The following is a 20,093-nucleotide window of genomic DNA, read 5'->3' as shown; positions in this document are numbered from 1 at the left end:
AGGAGAGGGCCCAGAAGTGGATGTGAACCTACCCAAGGCTGACATTGGTGTCTCAGGACCCAAGGTGGACATTGATGTTCCAGATGTCAATGTTGAGGGTCCAGATATGAAAGTGAAGGGTCCCAAGTTCAAGATGCCTGAGATTAACATTAAGGCTCCCAAAATATCTATGCCTGATGTTGATCTTGAGTTAAAAGGACCCAAAGTAAAAGGAGACTTTGATGGGTCTGTTCCTAAGATTGAAGGTACTCTCAAAGGGCCTGAAATAGACCTGAAAGGTCCAGGTATGGATTTTGAAGGCCCTGATGCTAAACTTAGTGGCCCTAACTTGAAGATGCCATCGATGGATGTATCTGCTCCTAAAGTAGCTGGGCCTGATGTTAATCTGCACATCAAGTCACCAAAAATTGGCATTTCTGGGCCTAACTTAGGAGGTGGTGAAGTGGACCTCAAAGGGCCCAAAGTTGATTTAGACACTCCAAGCTTAGATGTCCACATGGAGAGCCCAGATATTAATATTGAGGGGCCAGATGTTAAACTTCCAAAGTTTAAGAAACCGAAGTTTGGATTTGGTGCAAAAAGCCCCAAAGCTGAAATCAAGGCCCCCTCAGTTGATGTGACTGTCCCTGAAGCAGAGCTGAATGTTGAGACTCCTGAAATAAGTGTTGGTGGCAAGAGCAAGAAAAGCAAGTTTAAAATGCCTAAAATTCACATGAGTGGTCCTAAAGTTAAGGCCAAAAAACAGGGATTTGATTTGAATGTTCCTGGAGTTGAGACTGAGGCCAGTCTCAAGACCCCTGATGTGGATGTTAGTGTTGCAGGGCCTGACGCTGCAGTCAAAGCTGACGTAAAATCTCCCAGAGTCAAGAAAACTATGTTTGGAAAAATGTACTTCCCAGATGTAGAATTTGACATTAAGTCACCTAAATTTAAAACAGAGGCTCCCCTACCCAGCCCCAAGCTGGAGGGTGAAATCAAGACACCTGAAGTAGATATTTCTTCACCAGGGATTAATGTGGAAGCTCCTGATATTCACGTGAAGGCTCCCAAGTTCAAGATGCCAGGTGTGGAGGTCTCAGGGCCAAAGATAGAGGGCAACTTGAAAGGTCCCAAGGTGCAGGCAAATGTGGATACACCTGACATCAACATTGAAGGCCCTGATGCTAAAATCAAAGTACCCGCTTTTAGTGTTTCCACTCCTCAAGTCTCCATACCTGATGTGAATGTTAAGTTGAAAGGACCAAAGATAAAGGGTGATGCTCCCAGTGTGGGGCTGGAGGGACCTGATGTAGATCTACAAGGTCCAGAAGGAAAAATCAAGTTCCCGAAGTTCTCAATGCCCAAGATCAGTGCCCCTGGCGTGAAAATGGAAGGTGAGGGCACTGAGATCAGTGCCCAGATTCCTTCTCTTGAAGGAGGCTTGAGCACGTCAGATGTTAAGTTTCAAGGGCCTGATATTTCTCTAAAAGGCCCAGGAGTCAACTTGCCTTCGGTGGACCTCTCTATGACAAAAGTTTCTGGGCCTGATCTTGACCTGAACTTGAAAGGACCAAGTTTGAAGGGAGACCTGGGGGTGTCCAGTCCCAGCATGAAGCTGCATGCTCCAGGTCTTGACCTCAAAGGTGTTGGTGGAAAAGTGCAGATAGGAGGAGATGGTGTGAAAGTGTCAGGGGTTGATGCTACAGCAGCACTTAACGTGGGGGCACCGGATGTGACACTGAAGGGACCAAGCCTACAGGGAGACCTGGCTGCGTCTGGGGACATCAAGTGCCCTAAGTTATCTGTGGGAGCTCCCGATCTCAGCTTGGAGGCCTCAGAAGGTGGTGTCAAACTTCCCCACATAAAGCTGCCTCAGTTCAGCATCTCCGCTCCGGGGTCTGACTTGGACATTAACATCAAGGGGCCACAAGTTTGTGGCGAACTAAAGGGGCCAGGGATGGATGTGAACCTGAAAGGGCCCCAGGTCTCAGCACCAAGCATGGACTTAAACTTGGAAGGACCAAAAGTGAAGGGGAGCCTTGGTGAATTGAAAGGCCCAGCAGTTGGGGGAAGTCTTTCAGGTATCAGTGTTCAAGGACTAGAAGGAAACCTTCAAATGCCTGGAGTTAAGGCTTCTGGGTGTGATGTGAAACTCCCAACAGGGCAGATTTCTGGTCCTGAAATTAAAGGAGATCTGAAAGGTTCAGGAATAGGTCTCTATGGGGCTGTTCCTGATGTCAGCGTCAAGGGGCCTTCCTTTAATGTGGCATCTTCTGAGTCAGATTTTGGTGTCAGCTTGAAGGGCCCCAAAGTCAAAGGAGGTGTAGATGTTCCAGATATCAACCTGGGAGAAGGACATATGAGTGTCAAAGGCTCTGGAGTTGAGTTGAAGGGACCCCAAGTCTCCTCCTCTCTCAACTTGGATACATCTAAACTTGCTGGGAACCTTCATTTCTCAGGACCAAAGATAGAAGGAGATGTCAAAGGAAGCCAGATTGGACTCCAGGGTCCTGGGATGAGTGTGTCTGGGCCTCAAGGTCACTTGGAAAGTGGATCTGGAAAAGTAACATTCCCCAAGATGAAGATCCCTAAATTTACCTTCTCTGGCCGTGAGCTGGTTGGTCGAGAAGTAGGGGTGGATGTCAATTTCCCTAAAGTGGAGGCCAATGTGCAAGCTGGTGCCGGAGAAGGCGAGTGGGAAGAGTCTGAAGTAAAACTTAAAAAATCCAAAATCAAAATGCCCAAATTCAATTTTTCCAAAGCTAAAGGGAAAGGTGGTGTCACTAGCTCACCAGAAGCATCCATTTCTGGGTCCAAAGGGGACCTGAAGAGCTCAAAGGCCAGCTTGGGCTCTCTAGAGGGAGAAGCAGAAGCTGAAGCATCTTCGCCCAAAGGCAAATTCTCCTTATTTAAAAGTAAGAAGCCAAGACACCGCTCCAACTCCTTCAGTGATGAGAGGGAGTTCTCTGCGCCCTCCACCCCGACTGGGACTTTGGAGTTTGCAGGTGGAGAAGCTAAAGGCAAACATGGGAAACTGAAGTTCGGTACCTTTGGTGGGTTGGGGTCAAAGAGCAAAGGTCATTATGAGGTGACAGGGAGTGATGATGAGGCAGGCAAGTTACAAGGGAGTGGAGTGTCCTTGGCCTCAAAGAAGTCCCGACTGTCTTCCTCCTCTAGCAACGACAGTGGGACTAAGGTTGGCATCCAGCTTCCTGAGGTAGAGCTATCAATTTCCACAAAGAAAGAGTAGTGTGCCCTGTATGCGTGTACATATATATAAATGCATCAGCCTTGGGTGTGTTTGTATATAAACTCCAAAGAGAAACACGCCAACAGCTTCAGCAATAATGCAAAGATCTTGCCTCTGCCAGTGGCAAGTGCTGACAAACCAAGTGCCTCGAGGCTCCTGGGACTCTGCAGCTAGGTAAAGAGTTCGAAGTTCATCCGGCCCATGTGCAAAGTCAATAGTATTTGCCTTAAGATTTAAGTTTTTTTTTTTTTTTTTTTGGTTTCTTTTTTTCTTTTGCATTGAACGCTGAGAGCTCATGTTTACTAAGCAAGCTTTTATGTTTATCATCCTTATTTTTACTGAACGTTGTTAGTACCTGGGTAATGAAAACCCACTTTTTTTTTTTCATTGTAATGACTTTGGGGGCTTTTGTGAGCAAGGGAGAGTGGGATAAAAGGTGGCAGAGCAGGCCAGGTCTTCATTGCTCTGGTTAGACCTGTACAAACAGTGACACCCTGGCATGGCCCTGAGAAGGTGGCATATCTCAGCAGGTGGGTGTTTCTCAGTCTCGGGAGCATGACTTTCTATCCCCAGGTAGGCTAGTCCCAGCCTAGTGTGGTTTTCAAGGTAAGAGGGAATTTGAATCTGTTTGCAAATTGACCTACCAGGTCAATGTGAGGGGCTTCCACTCTGGGTTTGGTAAGAAGAGTGTTCATTCATGACTGTCATGTCCTGGGAAAACTTCTGATTTCTTTTAACAAATGTCATCATGATTAAGGAAATGTATGGCACTTTAATGGCAAATTAATTGAGAATGTAAGAAAGTTGATGCTGTACAAGGCAAATAAATCTCTTTATTAACCCTGATATATTGTGCTCCTGCATTCTATGTTGAAGGGATGAAGCCAATGGAGGCTGCACACATAGCCCTCACTGTTCAGACTTGATTTACCCAGTGGCATCGCTTGTTTGTTAGTGATGTTTAAGACCTAGAAGGAAGTTTTTGCTTCTTGATGCTCATGGGAGACTGTCGGCATCATTGCTGAATGATTGAGAGTGGCTAGTGGCCATAATTCCTCATAGAACACCTACCTTTTCATAATCAAGACCTTAAAAGGGAGTGTGGGGTGGGGAGAGGCTGGAGCTTGGTTCATCGAGTGCTTGGCTGGTATGCATGAGAGCCTGGGTTAAGGCCCCAGAAACTCATCTGGTTCACAACTGAAGTTCCAGCACATCCACATGTGGGTGGAGGTAGAAGGATTATTATTATTTTTTTGTATTTTTGAGACAGATAATTTGTGTTTTGAGATAAACTGTAGACAAGGCTGTCCTGGAACTCCCTATGTCATCTGAACTGATCTTAAATTTGAGAACATCTTTCTGTTTCATCTTCCTGAATGTCGGGGTTACAAGTGTGAGCTATCCAGTGATGCGGTCTACCCATGTACACTGTTGAGAAAGTGACTACTGGGACAGCAGAAAGATTCCCTGGGCAGAACTACACAAGCTGTCTAATTGTATATCAACTCAGTTATTTTTAGTTTGAGGAAGGGGAGGTGTAGGCTAGTGTGTTCTAAAGTGTCCATACATTAAGGAAAGGGGTAGGGTTGGGGTAAATGACACATCTAGTGGATCTGATGAGGTTCCCAAGTTCTCCAGGTGATAACTGATCAGCTGGGACAGTTGGGAGTCCTGGGTGGCTGGATGGGTAGTAACGCCATTAAACCTCAAGGAACTGCTCACATCAGGCTCAGGCTGCAGGCAGTGATACAGAACAGATGGTCTCCATCCTGCAGGGGCCATCACCACAGAAAGAGCAGCACAGAAGAAGGCGTAAGGGGCTGGAGGATAACCCGATCCTCCCGCTTCTTCTTCTGGACTCCTGGGAATACGATCCTGTGTGTTCCCACCCTGGTTTAGGCAGTGATGGGGACTGAGCCCGATATGAACCTCTAGTATGCCAGGCTGACACTACCCAATGTGCTACATCTCCAGAAATAATATTTTTGTTCTTTTCTGTTGTAATTGCAAACAGAATTAACTATACATTAAAAAAAAGGGACAGTTTGGACTAATGAAATGGCTCCATGGGTAAGAGTGATTGCTGCAAAGCTTGATGACCTGAGTTTAATTCATAGGACCCCATATGGTAGAAGGAGATAACTGACCATTGCAAGGTGGTTTTCTGACGTACAGACAGACACACACACACACACACACACACAAACACAGGCACACTCATAAGAAGAAAATGTAATTAAGCTTAAAAAAAAGTGTGTGGGGGGATAATTTCCTTGGGAAAACAAAGTTTTCTTTCTTAATTTTGCAAAGAGCCAAAGGGATTGAACAATACTGTAGAGTTTCCAGGACCTGCAAAAGAGTATTTATTGGTCTGGGAGTCACTGGGGCTAACCTCCCATGTTGGTTACATTAGGGGTCCATTGTGAGCCTCTGTTTACTTCCTGGTAATGTGGGTGAGGCATTTAGAGTCTCTAAGGTCCTTGCCTGTTCCAGTAGTCTATGATCCCTTTGGAAGCTGGCTGGACAGTGGTGTTGATGGGCCATTTTGGGTGAAAAGCAAGGTGTGATTGTAACACAGTGATTATTTTCCTGTGCAGCAGAGAATCATCTGAAATGTTTTGAGAAGTGTCAGTGTTGAAGTGTAGCTGAGTATCTGGCCTCCTAGACCAAGATGGGCAGCCCCCACCAGGACTCAAACATGGCTAACCCCCCCCCCCCATTTCAGAGTGCTATCTGAGCCTAGGAAATACAACCTAGGAGTCTCAGCTAAGCATATAACTGAAGGTGCTGGTCCCCTCCTCCATCCTTCCTTTCATCAGCTCCCATCCCCTTAACCCTTGCCCCCAGCTCCCCTGGGATCTCACTATGTATGTAGGCCTGGCTAACCTGGAGCTCACTATGTAGACCAGTCTGACCTCAAACTCTCAGAGAACCACCTGCTTCTGCCTCTTGTGTGCTAGATTTAAAGGTGTGCACACCACTTCTGTCCCTCTTTCACTCTTTAAAATATATATATTCCTTAAATTAAAACCCTTAGAGAAATTGCGACAATAATATAATGATACACATACACATTTGTGTTCTCCAATTCTTCTTCTTTTTCTTCTTCTTCTTTTCTTTTGGAGACATGTTTTCACTGTATAGCCCTGGCTATTCTGGAACTTACTCTGTAGATGAGGCTGACCTGAAACTCCAAGATCTGCCTGCCTCTGCCTCTGCCCCCCAAGTGCTGGGATTAAAGACATGCGCCACCACAATCACCTGACTCTTTTCTTTTTGCTTTTTCTTCTTACCTTCCTTTCGTTTCCTTTTTTGAAAAAAAGTTCTCTTAATGCCTTCACTTATTTTAATCTCTCTCCATATAGATATTATAATAACTATTATTTTTTTGCTGAATTCTTCAAGAGCTGACTGTAGATGTCATAGCACTTTAACCCCTAAATGCTTCAGTATGTGTGGACACGTCCTTATGCAACCCTAATATGATAATTAAATTCAGGAAGTCTCACATTGATCACATTGATTGCTCACTCAATTTATTCCTAAGTTTCTTGATAGGTTTTGTAGGTTTTGTTTGTTTGTTTTTTGTTTTTAAACAGAGCTTTTTCCCAGCTAGGCTTTAACCTTTTCTGATTCCCCCTTGGAATTTAGTCGTTTCTCCATTATTTCAATCTACTATTTTGTTCTGTTTTTAATGCTGCCTGACACACTCTTACACTTGTTGCCTATGTATGATTGTACACTAATGCTGATCCCCCTGCCCCAGCTTCTCAAACTCTGAGATTACAGGCATGAGCCCTTCTAGAAGGTCTCACTACGTAACTCAGGTTGGTCTGGAAGTCCATACATAGTTTAGGCTGGCCTCAGAATTCACAGGTCTTCTGCCTGAGCCTCTATGATTACAAGTGTATACAACCACAACTAGCAGATGTAATTTTTTGTTTTGTTTTTAAAAATTTAATGTGTGTATGTGTGTGTGTGTGTGTGTGTGTGCGCGCCGCGTGCCATGGCTCAAATGTGGAAGTTGGAAGATAGGCCTTGGGACATGGGACCCTGTGGTCTGGAGGAGCAAACATAGGTCCTTAGGCTTGGCTGCAAGTATTTTTACTTGCTGCCCTCTTGCTGGCCCCAGCATTGATCCTTTTGAAGGATATAGAGACGGTTGTTTTGTAACAATGTCCCTTGGTCTGGTGTGTTGGTCTGGTGTGTCGATGTGGCTGAGGATATCCCTGACAATCACATCAGGTGATGTGTTTGGGGGTAAGACACTGACAGAAATAATGTTGGGTGCATTGTAGCTCACCCTTTAGAAGGCATATAAGCGTACTTGCTCCAATTAAGTAGGAGCTTGCCAGACTTCTTCCTTGTAACCTTGCCATGTTTTCCCTTTGGAATTAACAAGTAAATCTAAGTTTTCAAGTGAGAAGTCCAAGTTTGGGCAAGTTTATTTCACAAGTGTGCTTTAAAGGCTGGTGGCATGCTTGGCCTTGGCATGATCTCTGGTTGGGGATTTTGAAAATGGGGCTCTGGCCTAGGGCTTTGCAGCACACAGCAGCTTTCTGTTTTTCCTCACGAGGACAAAGAATTCTGTGCATGAATGCTTGCCACAGAGCTAGGAATACCACGAGCTGTTTACCAGCTTCTGGTTCAGCCTGTGGCGTCAGACAGCTTCAGGGGCCTCTTGAGGCTGAATGGTCCTTGCAGAGTACCAGCTTTGGGCCACAGCAAATGTGTGGAGGAGCGTTCTGCCGAGGAGGGTGGTTTCATTTCCCCATAAATGCCTCTTTTTTTCCACAACAAGCTTGAGGTCTGGCCAGCACAGAAAGACTTGCCAGTAGGATGGCTGAGGGTGGAAAGGGTTACAGATGAAGAGCGCCCCCGCCCCCTTTTAAAAATTCTTCGGACAGACAGGTCCTTCAAGTGCACAGTGCTTTAATCTCAGGACATCTCACACTGTGCTCTCAGCTCCGCCCAGGAAAGCAGCTGAAACCCCTTCCACTTCACAGTCCAGAGAGGTGAGGCTCTCAGATGGCACACAGCACAGCGGTCTCAAGTCAGAGGCTGGAAGGGGTGATCCTACCTAGGGTTATTGAAGCTTTTAGATTTAGCAACAAAATTGTTTTTCTTCTCTTGATAGTTCCCTAAAGAAAAGGAAATTTTTGGGGGAGGGGGCAGGTAGGGATGGGGCATGGAGAAATAGGAAATGTCTCTTGAAATCTGTAAAATCTTAAACATTTTTTCATCTCTGAAAGTCGTAAGGGAATAATAATAAAGACTAGATGACTCACACTTTTAATCCCACCACTAGGGAAGCAGAAACAGGTGGTTCTTCATGAGTGAAAGGCTAGCGTAGTCTGCATAGTGAGCTCTAGGTTAGCTAAGGTTACACAGTGAGGATATGCCTCTAAATAAATAAATAATAAATAAATAAATAAATAAATAAATAAATAAATAAATAAATAAATAAATAAATAAATAAATGACAAAACCTTATAACTGGGCCTGGAGAGATGGCTCTGTGGTTATGAGCACTTACTGCTCTTATGGAGAATCTGGATTCAGTTCCAGCACTCATATGGCCATCTACAACCACCTTGGGACATTCTAGACTCTGGGGATCTGACACCCTCTTCCAACCTCCAGGGTATGCACATGACACCCATACCCTTACGAAGGTTTGCACACATGCGCATAAATTGACAAGTGAAATCTTGAGGCCAGAGAGAGGCTCAGCAGCGAAGGGCACTTGCTATTCCTCTGGAGGCTCTGGCTTCAGTTCCCAGCACACGCAAGTTGTCTCACAATGATCCAGGATTCTAGTTCCAGGGGATCTGATATACTTTCTGGCCTCTTAGGACACTAGACACACATGTGGTACACATACCACATTCAAGCAACACATGCACACACATAAAGAAATTAAAAACATACATACTTAAAAAAATAGCTATCAAATATTGGGGGTAGTGGTGCATGCCTTTAATCCCAGCACTCAGGAGGCAGAGGCAGGCGAATCTCTGAATTAGAGGCCAGCCTGGTCTATACAGTGAGTTCCATGATGGCCAGGGCTACACAGAAAAACCCTGTCTCAAAAAAGCATTAAAAAAAAAAAAAAGCTATCAGTTCTGTGGGTTCCTACCTCTGGGAACTCAGGTAATTCATCAAAACTCTGCGACATAGCCGGGTGTGGTGGTGTATGCCTTTAATCCTAGCATTCAGGAAGGCAGAGTCAGGCAGATCAAGGTGAGTTTGAGGCCAGCCTGGTCCAGGATAGCCAAGGCTACACAAAGAAACCCTGTCTCAAACAAAACAAAACAACAACATTAAAACAAAAAACAAAAACAAAAACAAAACAAAACACTCTGTGACATGTGGCTGGGGAAATAAATCTTCAGGACCTAGGTTAAGAGATGGCTGTGGGATTTCCTTTTCTTACAAAATGGAAAGAAAGGGATGGTGTGGGATTCCTCTTACAGTATTGTGAGAATAATGTAAGTTTACATATTTTATCTTAATAAATTCCAACTTCTGCTTCATGAAAAATTAACACACAGTGTGCTCAGTATATAGTAAATATTGCATGAGCTGTTCCTATGACCTGCTTGCTGACTCTGTGTTAGGCATTCTATATGTTACACACAACTCCACAAGGTGGGTCCTAATTTTGCATTTAATAGACAAGTTCAGACAGAGTGAGCACTGTGTATAGGGGCACATAGTAAAAGCAGGAGTCTGTTCTGAGAAGCCTCATGCTTTTATCAGCATTTTGTTCCTTTTACTACCAGGAAAGCTGGGTTAGTAAACCTGGTTTTAAGGCTTGGAGAGGAGGTGGGGGAGGTTTTCCAAGCAAAGAGGCAGCAGTAGTGAAAGCTATAGTAAATGTGGGAGGAAGGCTCAGCAGGGTGGGGCTAGGAGAAGCCCCAGGAAGGGTGTTAACTCGGAAACCTGAGGCCCCAGATGCACATCGGTTTCAGGATCAGCCCTGCAAGGCAAAGACCTTTTTCTTTTTCTTTCCTTCCTTCCTTCTCTCTCTCTCTCTCTTTTTTCTTTTTTCTTTGGAAGGCAGTGGGCTTCAGAGCAGTGAGTCAGTCATTGGTCTAGGCTTGCTAACCTAGGCAGTTTTTTTCTTGGGCTTCCTACCCTGTACTATTTCCATTCTTTCACCATATCCAGTCTTCACTCTTCCACGACACTTAAAAATAAGAGAGAAACTACAACTGAAATGAATACATTATAGATTGCCCGCCCACTGGTCCGGGGGCCCCTGCACCTGCCCTAGAGAGTGGACAGGTTGACCGCCCAGCAAACACTGTTCTGGTCAATATGGGGCCCTGAAAGGTTGAGCCCTGTGTCCAGGGGAGGGTCTGGGCATGTGAAGGACTTCCACACAGAGATTAGGAGTAGGAGAGGTTGCGGATAAGCGTGGTGTTTCCCCTCATCTCTCTGCATTTGCCATGCCTATTTGACTCCACTTTGAGACTCAGCTAACAACCCACAGTCTGAACAGGGTTTCCATTCTTCCTGAGTGGGATGGGGCAGTTCTACTCACCATAGGTTCCATGCCTGAGGGTAAGAACCCAGGACACCTAGAACAGATCATAGACTAGAAGGAAACAAGTCAAAATCCAATGGGAAGTCAGGGCAAGAGTGGATTAATCAAAGCCAGGAGGATTGGCATGAACTTGAGAAATGTAAAGGGTGTGGACAAGAAGGAAGACCAGAAAAGGGAAGAAGGGGGCCTAGGGGTGTGACTCAGCGGCCTAGCACTGCAAACCGTTGCCTTTATTCCTTAACCACAGGGACAGCCCCAAAGGGTGGCTTCAGAGGGTTTGAGCCCTGCCTTTTCAGGCACCTCAAATATATGTACTAAGTAAATCAGAACACTTGGGACATCGAGGCAAAATTTTTGCTCTAACTCCAAACAAATTAACTTACCCCACACCCACTTCCTACCCCAATTCTGCAATCCCAGCTGTTAATTAATGTTTAGGAAATACAGGAGCCCAGTCTCTGGACTAACTACAGTCACTTTTAGCCAAATGGCCAATCCTCGAACTAACCAGAGTTCTGTCACCATTCCTAGGTGGATTTTTATCTATTTAGACCCTGCCTCTGTGAAGCAATGGGCCAGGCTGAGGCTCTAAAAAGACTAAACATAAGACACTGGGTAATCATAGAAAAAGATCAGCAAAGACCAGCCGGAAGCTGCTGCCTGTGTGGCTCACACTTCATTCTTTGCCCCTGGGACTCACCCGTCACCTGGTGGGACCTTTAATTCTAAATTGCAACATCAGCCCCAACTTTCTCCTTTATCCAGAGTTTGCCTAAAAGATGACTTTGCATATGGCAGTGTCTTAGGTTTACACTTTTCAATGTCAGTATTTCAAAGAGGGCTTGTGGGGCTGGGGAGATGTTTTGGTACCTAAGTGCCTGCTACTTATGCATGAGGACTTGAGTTCTGCTGTCCTGAATCTAGGTAAAAGGTGGGCATGGTCTTCCAGTCTGTAACCCTATTACCGGGGGTGGGGACTCCCAGAGCTCTCTGTCTTGGCAGTCTAGCCAGTTGGTGAGTGGGACTGAGTAAGCGATAAGGTGGAGAGTGATAGAGAGGATATATACTTTGGCCTCTGGCCTTCACACGCATGTGCATAGACTTGTGCTCACTTGCACGTATGCACAGACAGGCACAGACACACAAAAGTAATAAAAATAAGAGAACTTGTGCATGGGCTGGGAATGTAGCATGCATTAAGTCCTGGACTTGCCGTACCATAAGCCTAGCGTGGTGACACACATCTGAAATCTCAGCACTCAGGAAGTGGAGGCAGGGGAGTCTGACATTCAAGATCACCCTCCCAAAGACAGCTTTCTTTCAGGTTAGCCTGGGCTACACAAGAGCAGGTGGGTCCCTGGTGACTATTTAAGGACCATCTCCTGGAGTCTGACCGCCGTCAGTACTGAGCTGTAGTTACACTGGACTGTGCTATGGGTACCTGATACCCTACCCCCTCCACCCAAAGTGGAAGGCTTTGAGCTTTTTCAGCCATTGCAGTGTGGCCTGCTTTGTGCCCCCCCCCCCCCCGGGTGTGTGATCTCTTCTAGGGTACATAGCTGCCAGGCTCTGTCCCCTGGCTCAGGCTCAGGCAGCCAGGCAGTGGGGAGGGCTGGAATGTGAAAAGCCAAGGGAGAAGAATGACAGGGCATTTTCTATTTGTAAGCCTTCGAGTTTGGCTCACCACTTGAATTTCAAGTGGGCCCTTCAGGCAGATAGGGACGTCAGGTGAGAGAGCAGAGGCAGCCAGTTTAAATTGTCTAAATTCCTAGAAAATAAATTCTAGGAATTTCAGCTGTAGGAGGAAGGCGTGTCAGGTAGACTAAGCTTGGGGTAATAAGATGGTGGGGGGGGCTTGGGGCCTGGCAGGGGTTAGACTTTCACTTTTCTTCTGTTTGCATACTATATTTTCCTTCAAATTATATTGCCTATTGAATCATATGTAATACACAAACTTTGAAATTTTTTTTCTTTAACTGAGCTGCAGATCTCTTCTGAAGGAGAAAAAATAAATAAAACCAAAAACAAAACACCAAACCACTCCCTTTAAGTACTGTTTTTGGTTACTGCTCTTTGTTTGGAGTAATTACTACCCCTAAAAGTGGGAAATTACAGATTACTGATTATCAGAAGGAAATGAATACTTTGGATTAGCCAGACTCTTGCCAATCTCCCAGGTACAAAGCCCTGTACTGCATGTTCTGCAAACACTCCCTTTCCTTGTTTCCAGAGGGGAAATGGTTGAATCCTGTGCATCACTAGCCATGTTCTTATTACATAACCATGAAGAACCTTTGATAGGTTTTGTTGGTCACAGGAATAAACATGGGCGTGCAGCTTGTCTCCTATCCACTGTGCCCTGACGGTGGGTTGAACTTGTAGGCTGTGTATTTACAGGCACTTGCTTAATACTCACAAGTAAGATTTAGAAGTCAGAGAAAGGATTCAGTTGTTAAGAGTGACCCCTGCTCTTCCAGAGGACCAAAGTCCGGTTCCCAGAACCTACATAGGGTGACTAACACCCATCTGCAACGTCAGCTCCAGGGGAATCTGACCCTCTCTCCTGGACTCCTTGAGTACCTGAACTCATGTGGCGTACACTCACACAGATACGCACATACCCATTTAAAAAAAAAATCTTCGTGGGATATGGCAGTACATACTTTCAATTCTAGTACTCAGGAGGCAGAGGTGAGTGGGTCTCTGAGAGTTAGAGGACAGCCTGACCTATGTAACAAGTTCTAGGACAGCCAGGGCTACACAGTGAAACCCTGTCTCAAGACAAAAAACAAAAAACAAAGGCTGTGGTGAGACAGGCTGACTCTTGGCTTAAACAGAGAAGACAAAATCATGGAAATGTCTCAGCTTGTCCATACCTAATCAAGACCCAGGAGAACCTCCACCCCTAGGCATCCCTCTGCTTTTTACTGTGATGGCTGTCAGTTTCGGCAACCTCCGGTTTGGCCTTGCCAGCACACTCAGCTCTTCTTCCCAGCAGCCCTCTGGCTTTGATGAGGCCTTGTCTTTTCTCATCCTTGGGTTTCAGATTAAAGGGCATTTCCTCTTGGAAGCCTGCCCTGACTCCTCTATCTTCCCCAACTATTCTGTGTGCTCTTGTTCCTCTGGTTTCCTGATCTCAGTGCTACTTATATTCAGTTATCAATGACTAATTTCTTGTCAGTCTTCTTCCCCCATCAGATTGTCAGATGTGTGAGGGAGGGCTGCTGTGTTCTTGTTTATTATTTTATCTCTGTTGTTGTGCCAGGCACACAGTATGTGGCACCCAGCACATGGCAGAGACTCTATAAGCCACCTCTATAAATCACCCCATACACTTCCTCTCAGCAGCATGTACACCTGTTTTCCTTCTATGCCTTGCTGTGTAGGCTCAGAGACATTTCCCTAGGTTCAGGATGGGAACAAATACAAATAAACAGAAGCTGAACAATAAACATCAGGGCTGTTTTATTATTGTTATTATTCTCTGAGTTATTGTTGAGGTTTTTGCTGGGCAGCTGCTTCCCTTGAGCTATTAAAGTGTGAATTCAGCTGTGGTCAGGCATGCATGGGCTGCAGACTGTTGGTGGCTCTCCTCAGATATGCACCACTACAGCTTCCAGAATGGTGTATGGGTGGAAAGGTCAGGTAGGAGCTTGGAGACACAGAAAATGAGGACCTAAAGTCTGAGAATGGCAGGCAGGTGGTTGCTATGGGAGAAGGGCAAGTAGAAGAAAGTTATCTACCAGTCAGATCCCAAACTAGAGGCATAGGCATACACACACACACACACACACACACACACACTCACAGAGAGAGAGAGAGAGAGAGAGAGAGAGAGAGAGAAAATGAGAGAGAGAGAGGTAATAAATATATGTATTACCAGGATGGTAGTACATGTCTTGAATCCCAACACTGTTGAAGCAGAGGCAGACAGATCTCTGTGAGTTCAAGGTCAGCCTTGGATATAGCACAAATTCCAGGATAGCTAGAGCTACACAGTGAGACCTTAATTCAACTCCATCCCCCCACCAAAAAAAGCTAGAATGGTGGTGTGTGTCTGTAGCTCCAGCTACTTGGAAGGTTAAGGAAGGGGGACTTACTTGAATCCAGAAGTTTGAGACCAGCCTGTGCAACAAAGCAAGGCCCCATCTCCAAATACAATAGGGGCTGGAGAGAGAGAGATTCAGTTCCCAGAACCCACATGGTGGCTCACAGCTATCTGGAATACCAGGGGATCTGATGCCCTCTCTTAGCCTCTGAGGGCACCATAGTATGGTATTCAGACATACATGCAGGTAAAATAGCCATATACGTTAAAATAAATAAATATTTAAAACATAACAACCTCTCTGTAATGGCTGGTTTTTGTGTGTCAGCTTGACACAAGCTAGAGTCATCAGGGAGGAAGGATCCTCAGTTGAGGGCATGCCCTGTGAGATCCAACTGTCAGGCTTTTTCTCAATTATTAATCAATGGCTGAGGACCCAGCCCACTGTATGTGTTCTTATCCCTGGGCTGGTGGTCCTGGGTTCTATAAGAAAGTAGGCTGAACAAGCCATGAGAGCAAGCCACTAAGCAGCACCCCTCTGTGGCCTCTGCATCAGCTCCTGCCTCCAGGTCCCTGCCCTGTTTAAATTCCTGTCCTGACTTCCTTCAGTGCTGAACAGTGGTGTGAAAATGTAAGCCAAATAAACCCTTTTCTCCCCAACCTGCTTTTTGGTCATGGTGTTTTGTTGTAGCAATAGAAACCCTAACTTAAGACACCATCCAAAATAAAGTGTGTGTGTGTGTGTGTGTGTGTGTGTGTGTGTGTGTGTGTGCGCGCGCGCTCACTTGCACTGGGATGCCTTTGTAGGCCAGAAGAGTGTATTGGATTTCCTGGTGCAGGAATTATAGGTGCTTGTGAGCTTCCTGATGTGGTGCTGGAAACCAAATTCAGATTCTGTGAAAGAGCAGTAAGTGTTCCTAACCACTGAGCTATTTCTCCACCCCCTAAAATAAATGAATCTGGGTATTTTTGCAAAGGCCTATGAGTCCACTAATTGGGAGACTGAGGTAGGAGGACCATGAATTCAAGGTCACCCTGTTCTATATAGCAAGCTCTTGTTTCAACATACAAATGCATACACACGTACACACATCTTTCAATGAGATGGGACTCCAAATGTATCTTACTTTATTTTTTCCACTGTGTGCGTATGCATGTGTGTGCATGTAGCATATGAATGTGTCATGTATACAAACATATATTGGTGAGGTATGGCATGTGCGGAGGTCAGAGGAGGGCATCAGTCAGTCTCTATCACTCTCTGCCATGTGCCCTTGAGACAGTCTCTCCTCTCTCCCTGAACCTGTTGCTGGCCAGGCAGCCGGCAATGCTCCTGACAGCGCTGGGGTTACAGGCGAGTGCTGACACCCAGATTTTTGCACAAGTGCTGGGCATTTTGACTCAGTTCCTCATGCTTCTGCCGCAGGAGCTGTTGCTCCCTGAGCCACCACCCCAGCCTCAGGTTTTGTTTTGAGACCATAAAATAAACACCTTTATTAGTTGCCTTCTTTCCCTCACGCCCCCTGCCCTGCTTTTCTCTCGAGTTCTTTGACTCCCAAGAACTCAGCCAGAATGTAGGGACTCAGGCTTTTCTCTGGGGAAGTGATGACTGGCCTTGTCTTTATTACAGCGGATTGTCCTCACCCCTTGCCTGCCCTCCCTTTCTGTTTGAGCCTGCCAGACACATGACAGTGGCCAGGTTGCCAGTGCAGACCACTGCAGAATGAGACAAAGCCCTGTGCTTTTTGCTAGGAGGCATTTGGCTGTGACATACTGGCATGTGAGCGCAGAAAAATATTTGCGGTGTTGCAAGCATATGTTCATGCTTCTCAGGTTGGGACAAAGTCCTTCTAGAAAGCAATTCTGAGGGCCGCCATCGGTACAGTGACTGATTACCGTGCACGATCCACCAGGTTTGGTTCCTAGCACTGTGCTGTATAAATTGGGCATGGTGGCACATGCCTGTGATCTTAGCACTTGAAGAGTTAGAGGCAGGACGATCAACAATTCAAGCCATTCCCAGCTGCGTAGGAAGTTCAGTGCCAACCCGGAATACAAGAAATCCCATCTCGAAGAAATGACTGGTTAGTGGAATTGTGCCATCCTAGCTTTTCCAGTTCCCCACCAGCTCCTTCAGCCTCATCAGATTTCTTTTGTGGGTTCCTCTTCCACAGAGATCAAGCTTCTGCTGGCTAAAACAGAGATAAAAAGATTATTCACCAGGGCAATGGGAAGTCAGGAATCTCACCACAGATTCTTTTACCTCCAAGGAGAAACAAAATGACTTTAAGGTAATTCTTTCATTTGATATTCAGTATGGTCATCCAGGTTTAGCAGTTTAAAACCCACCTGGGTTTTGCAAATTGCTGGAGCAATCAGACCAGCTGATCAGACCTTGGGTCTCACCCCAGGGCCATACAAGAACTTGCACGTAGGAATGAGAAGAACAGGTTCAAACCTGATTCAGGTCATTAATGAAACTGTCTTCCCTAGCAACCACAAATCTCCAGGCCAATCAGATTACCCAAGCCTTGTAGTACCCGTGTGAACCCACATTCAGGGAAGCTGGCTAGGCCAGGTTTAGGTGGGGCGACCAAGTCCTGTGAAGTGCGATTTGAGGGCCTCAGGATAGGCTGCCCTAGCTAGAAATATCTCCTCTACTGGCTTGTCAAGGATGTCTGCAATTCAGCATCACTGAGTCACTTACCTTTGTTTCCACGGCTCTCTTTGTCATATCTCCCTGAGTGGAGTTGGTTTGGAATACATGATTCCCATAATCTTCCCCCTTTAAATAATACAAATTCTATTAAACCATGTTTAGTCTTTTGGGAAATTCACATATTCCGTTTCACTTTTTTATATCAGGTCCCTGTGCAGCCCTTCTTACAGATTTAAGTCCTTGTTATGTTTAGATAGGAAGTAAAGTTGAAGCTAGATGGCTTAGTGAGAGAATAGCCTGGAGCACTAGCCTGGGGACCAGCAGGCTTTGCCACATGAATTCTCTGCACTGTGAGGACGGGGTGGGTCTTGGTCTGGGACCAGATGGCATATGAAGGGAGATGCTCAGCCAAAGTGGATTACAGCTGGCAAGGGTATGGACTCCTTTTCGATCCGGTTGTAACTTGTTCCACTCAGTTTCCCTCTTATATCTATTCTCTGTCCTCTCTTCTCCCTAGGCCATCTTCGTTCTAGGCAGCCTCATGCAGGAAGGACCAGAGCTTGGCCACCCATTCTCAGTCCCTCCTGAAGGCTGGGGAGTGGAAAAGAGCAGTGGGGCTGAAGATTGTTCAGCTTGTACACCTGCTTGAGCCGACCTGGAGACTGGTTAACAAGAGGCCAGCCAGATGCTACACATCTGTACTAAAGCCTTGAGCCCCTCCCATCCCTTCCGTTTTTCTGTGGCCACCAAAGATGACCAGAACCCACTTCTGCATGATCTTGCCTCCAGGCATGCTTTATCTCTCAGGTAGCTCTTCTCAACATCTCCCCCTACCCCAAGGTTATGATGTCATAAGCTCTACTGAAACAGAAACTCCACATCCACATTTTTTTTTTCCTTTTAAGAAGAAACCTTAGGTAGCTGAAGCTTGTTTTAAACTCCTGATCTTCCTCTCCCAACCTCCTAAGCGCGCTGCCACACGCCCTAACTAGCTGGAAACGCCATTCAGTTTTTTTTTTTCTTTTTCCATTTGTGTGTGGGTGTGATGTGAATGTTTGTGAATGCATGTTTTTTTTTTTTTTTTTTGTGTGTGTGTGTGTTTGTTTGTGTGTGTGTGAACATGTGGGTATATGAGGGTGTGTACACATGTGGGGTATGTGTAGGCCTGATTGGCTTTGATTGTCCTTAAGTTAGGGTCTCTCAAGCCAGCCCAGAGCTTGTTAGCTGGCTTGCTTGTAGATTCCCTGTCACTGCCTTCTGAGCCTGGAATCACAGACAGGCTGCCATGCCTACTGCCATTTATGTAGGTTTCTAGGGATCCAAACTCAGCTCCTTACCCTTGCACAGCAAGAGTTCTAACCACTGAGATACCTTTCTACCTCTCCATACATTTAAATTTTTATTTTATGTATATGTGAGTGTGACTGAGTGTGTGTATGTGCACCATATGCTTGCAAGAGGCTGGGGAGGTCAGAAGGGACTGCTGGATCCCTTGGACCCGGAATTACAGGCGGTTGTGAGCTGCCTCGTGATTACATAGCGTGTCTCCATGGCTGTAAGGAGTTAACATGTGAATGAAAACTATTTGGCCTTGTTTGGCACATGGTCAGTGCTAATGTGTTTGCCCTCATTATTTGATCATTGTTGCTGAAAGGAAAAAGCATTCCTTTCTCATGTGGTTATTTGGACTTGTTCTGAGATGCATTTTATAACTGAATACTGAACAAATTGAAAGAAAAGAAACAGCTATCAAACACCAAACTCTTTCTTGGGAAAGCCATGCTTGTTTTTTCGAGAAATATTTCATATCTGATTAACCTACCAGAAATTTAGGACATGTGTGATAAAGAAGAATCAGTGTGATGGGACTAACCTATGTGTTTTTTGTTTCGTTTTGAGACAGGGTTTTTCTGGGCAGCTCTGTAGACGCTAAGAACTACTTACTACTACCTAGTACTAGAACTTACTACGCTGTAGCTCGAACTCAGTGATTCTCCTGCTTCTCTGCCTCCTGAGTGCTGGGATGAACGGCATGGGCCACCATTGCCCAGGCCTATGTGAAGTTTGAAAGAGCCTAAGAAGTTTCACACCCCATTTTAAAACAAGATTTATTTCCTTTTATTCTCTGTGTTTGCATAGGTGCCTGTATGCATCTATGTCCACTATATGCATGATGGGCACCCAAGGAAGCCACAAGAGGGGTTGGAGCCCTGGGAACTGAAGTTACATACGTTGTAGAGCTCTGTGGAAGTGATGTGAACAGAATCCAGAGCCTCAGAAGGAGCAAATGTTCTTAACCACTGGGCTATCTCCAGCCCCCAATTTTTTTTTTGAGACAGTTTTATATAGCCTAGGCTAGCCTCAAACTGGATATGTAGCCAACGATGGCCTTGAACTCCTGATCCTCCTGCCTCCACCCTCCTGAGTGTTGAGATGCACTACCATGCCTGGAAAGAGAAATTTCCTAGGATGAAGGATTGGAGAGATGCCTCAGTGGTTAAGAGCTATTGCTCTCCAATCACGAGGACCAGAGTTCCAATCTGAGCGCTCAAGTAACAAACCGAGTTTTCCTGCACACCGTTGTTTTTTGTTTTTTGTTTTCCTT

At 45.6% G+C, this 20,093-nt stretch overlaps 1 protein-coding gene across 7 annotated transcripts in view; it reads left to right on the top strand.

Moving 5' to 3' along the window:
• Ahnak (AHNAK nucleoprotein) overlaps nt 1-20,093 on the top strand; it is a 74,754-nt gene that overhangs the window by 17,696 nt on the left and 36,965 nt on the right. The window contains exon 6 of one of the 7 annotated variants that reach the window (XM_055613815.1): nt 7-4,075. The exons of the other annotated variants lie outside the window; for them this stretch is intronic. Coding sequence (XP_055469790.1) covers nt 7-3,229 — 3,223 coding nt within the window. The 3' untranslated portion in view covers nt 3,230-4,075. Of the gene's footprint in view, nt 1-6; nt 4,076-20,093 lie in introns of those variants that run through there. 7 annotated transcript variants of the gene reach the window in all.

Source organism: Psammomys obesus, unplaced genomic scaffold, assembly GCF_907164565.1.
Source record: "Psammomys obesus unplaced genomic scaffold, mPsaObe1.curated_primary_1811, whole genome shotgun sequence".
In the NCBI taxonomy this organism is placed as follows: Eukaryota; Metazoa; Chordata; class Mammalia; order Rodentia; family Muridae; genus Psammomys; species Psammomys obesus.
This window is presented reverse-complemented; position numbering and strand designations above follow the sequence as displayed.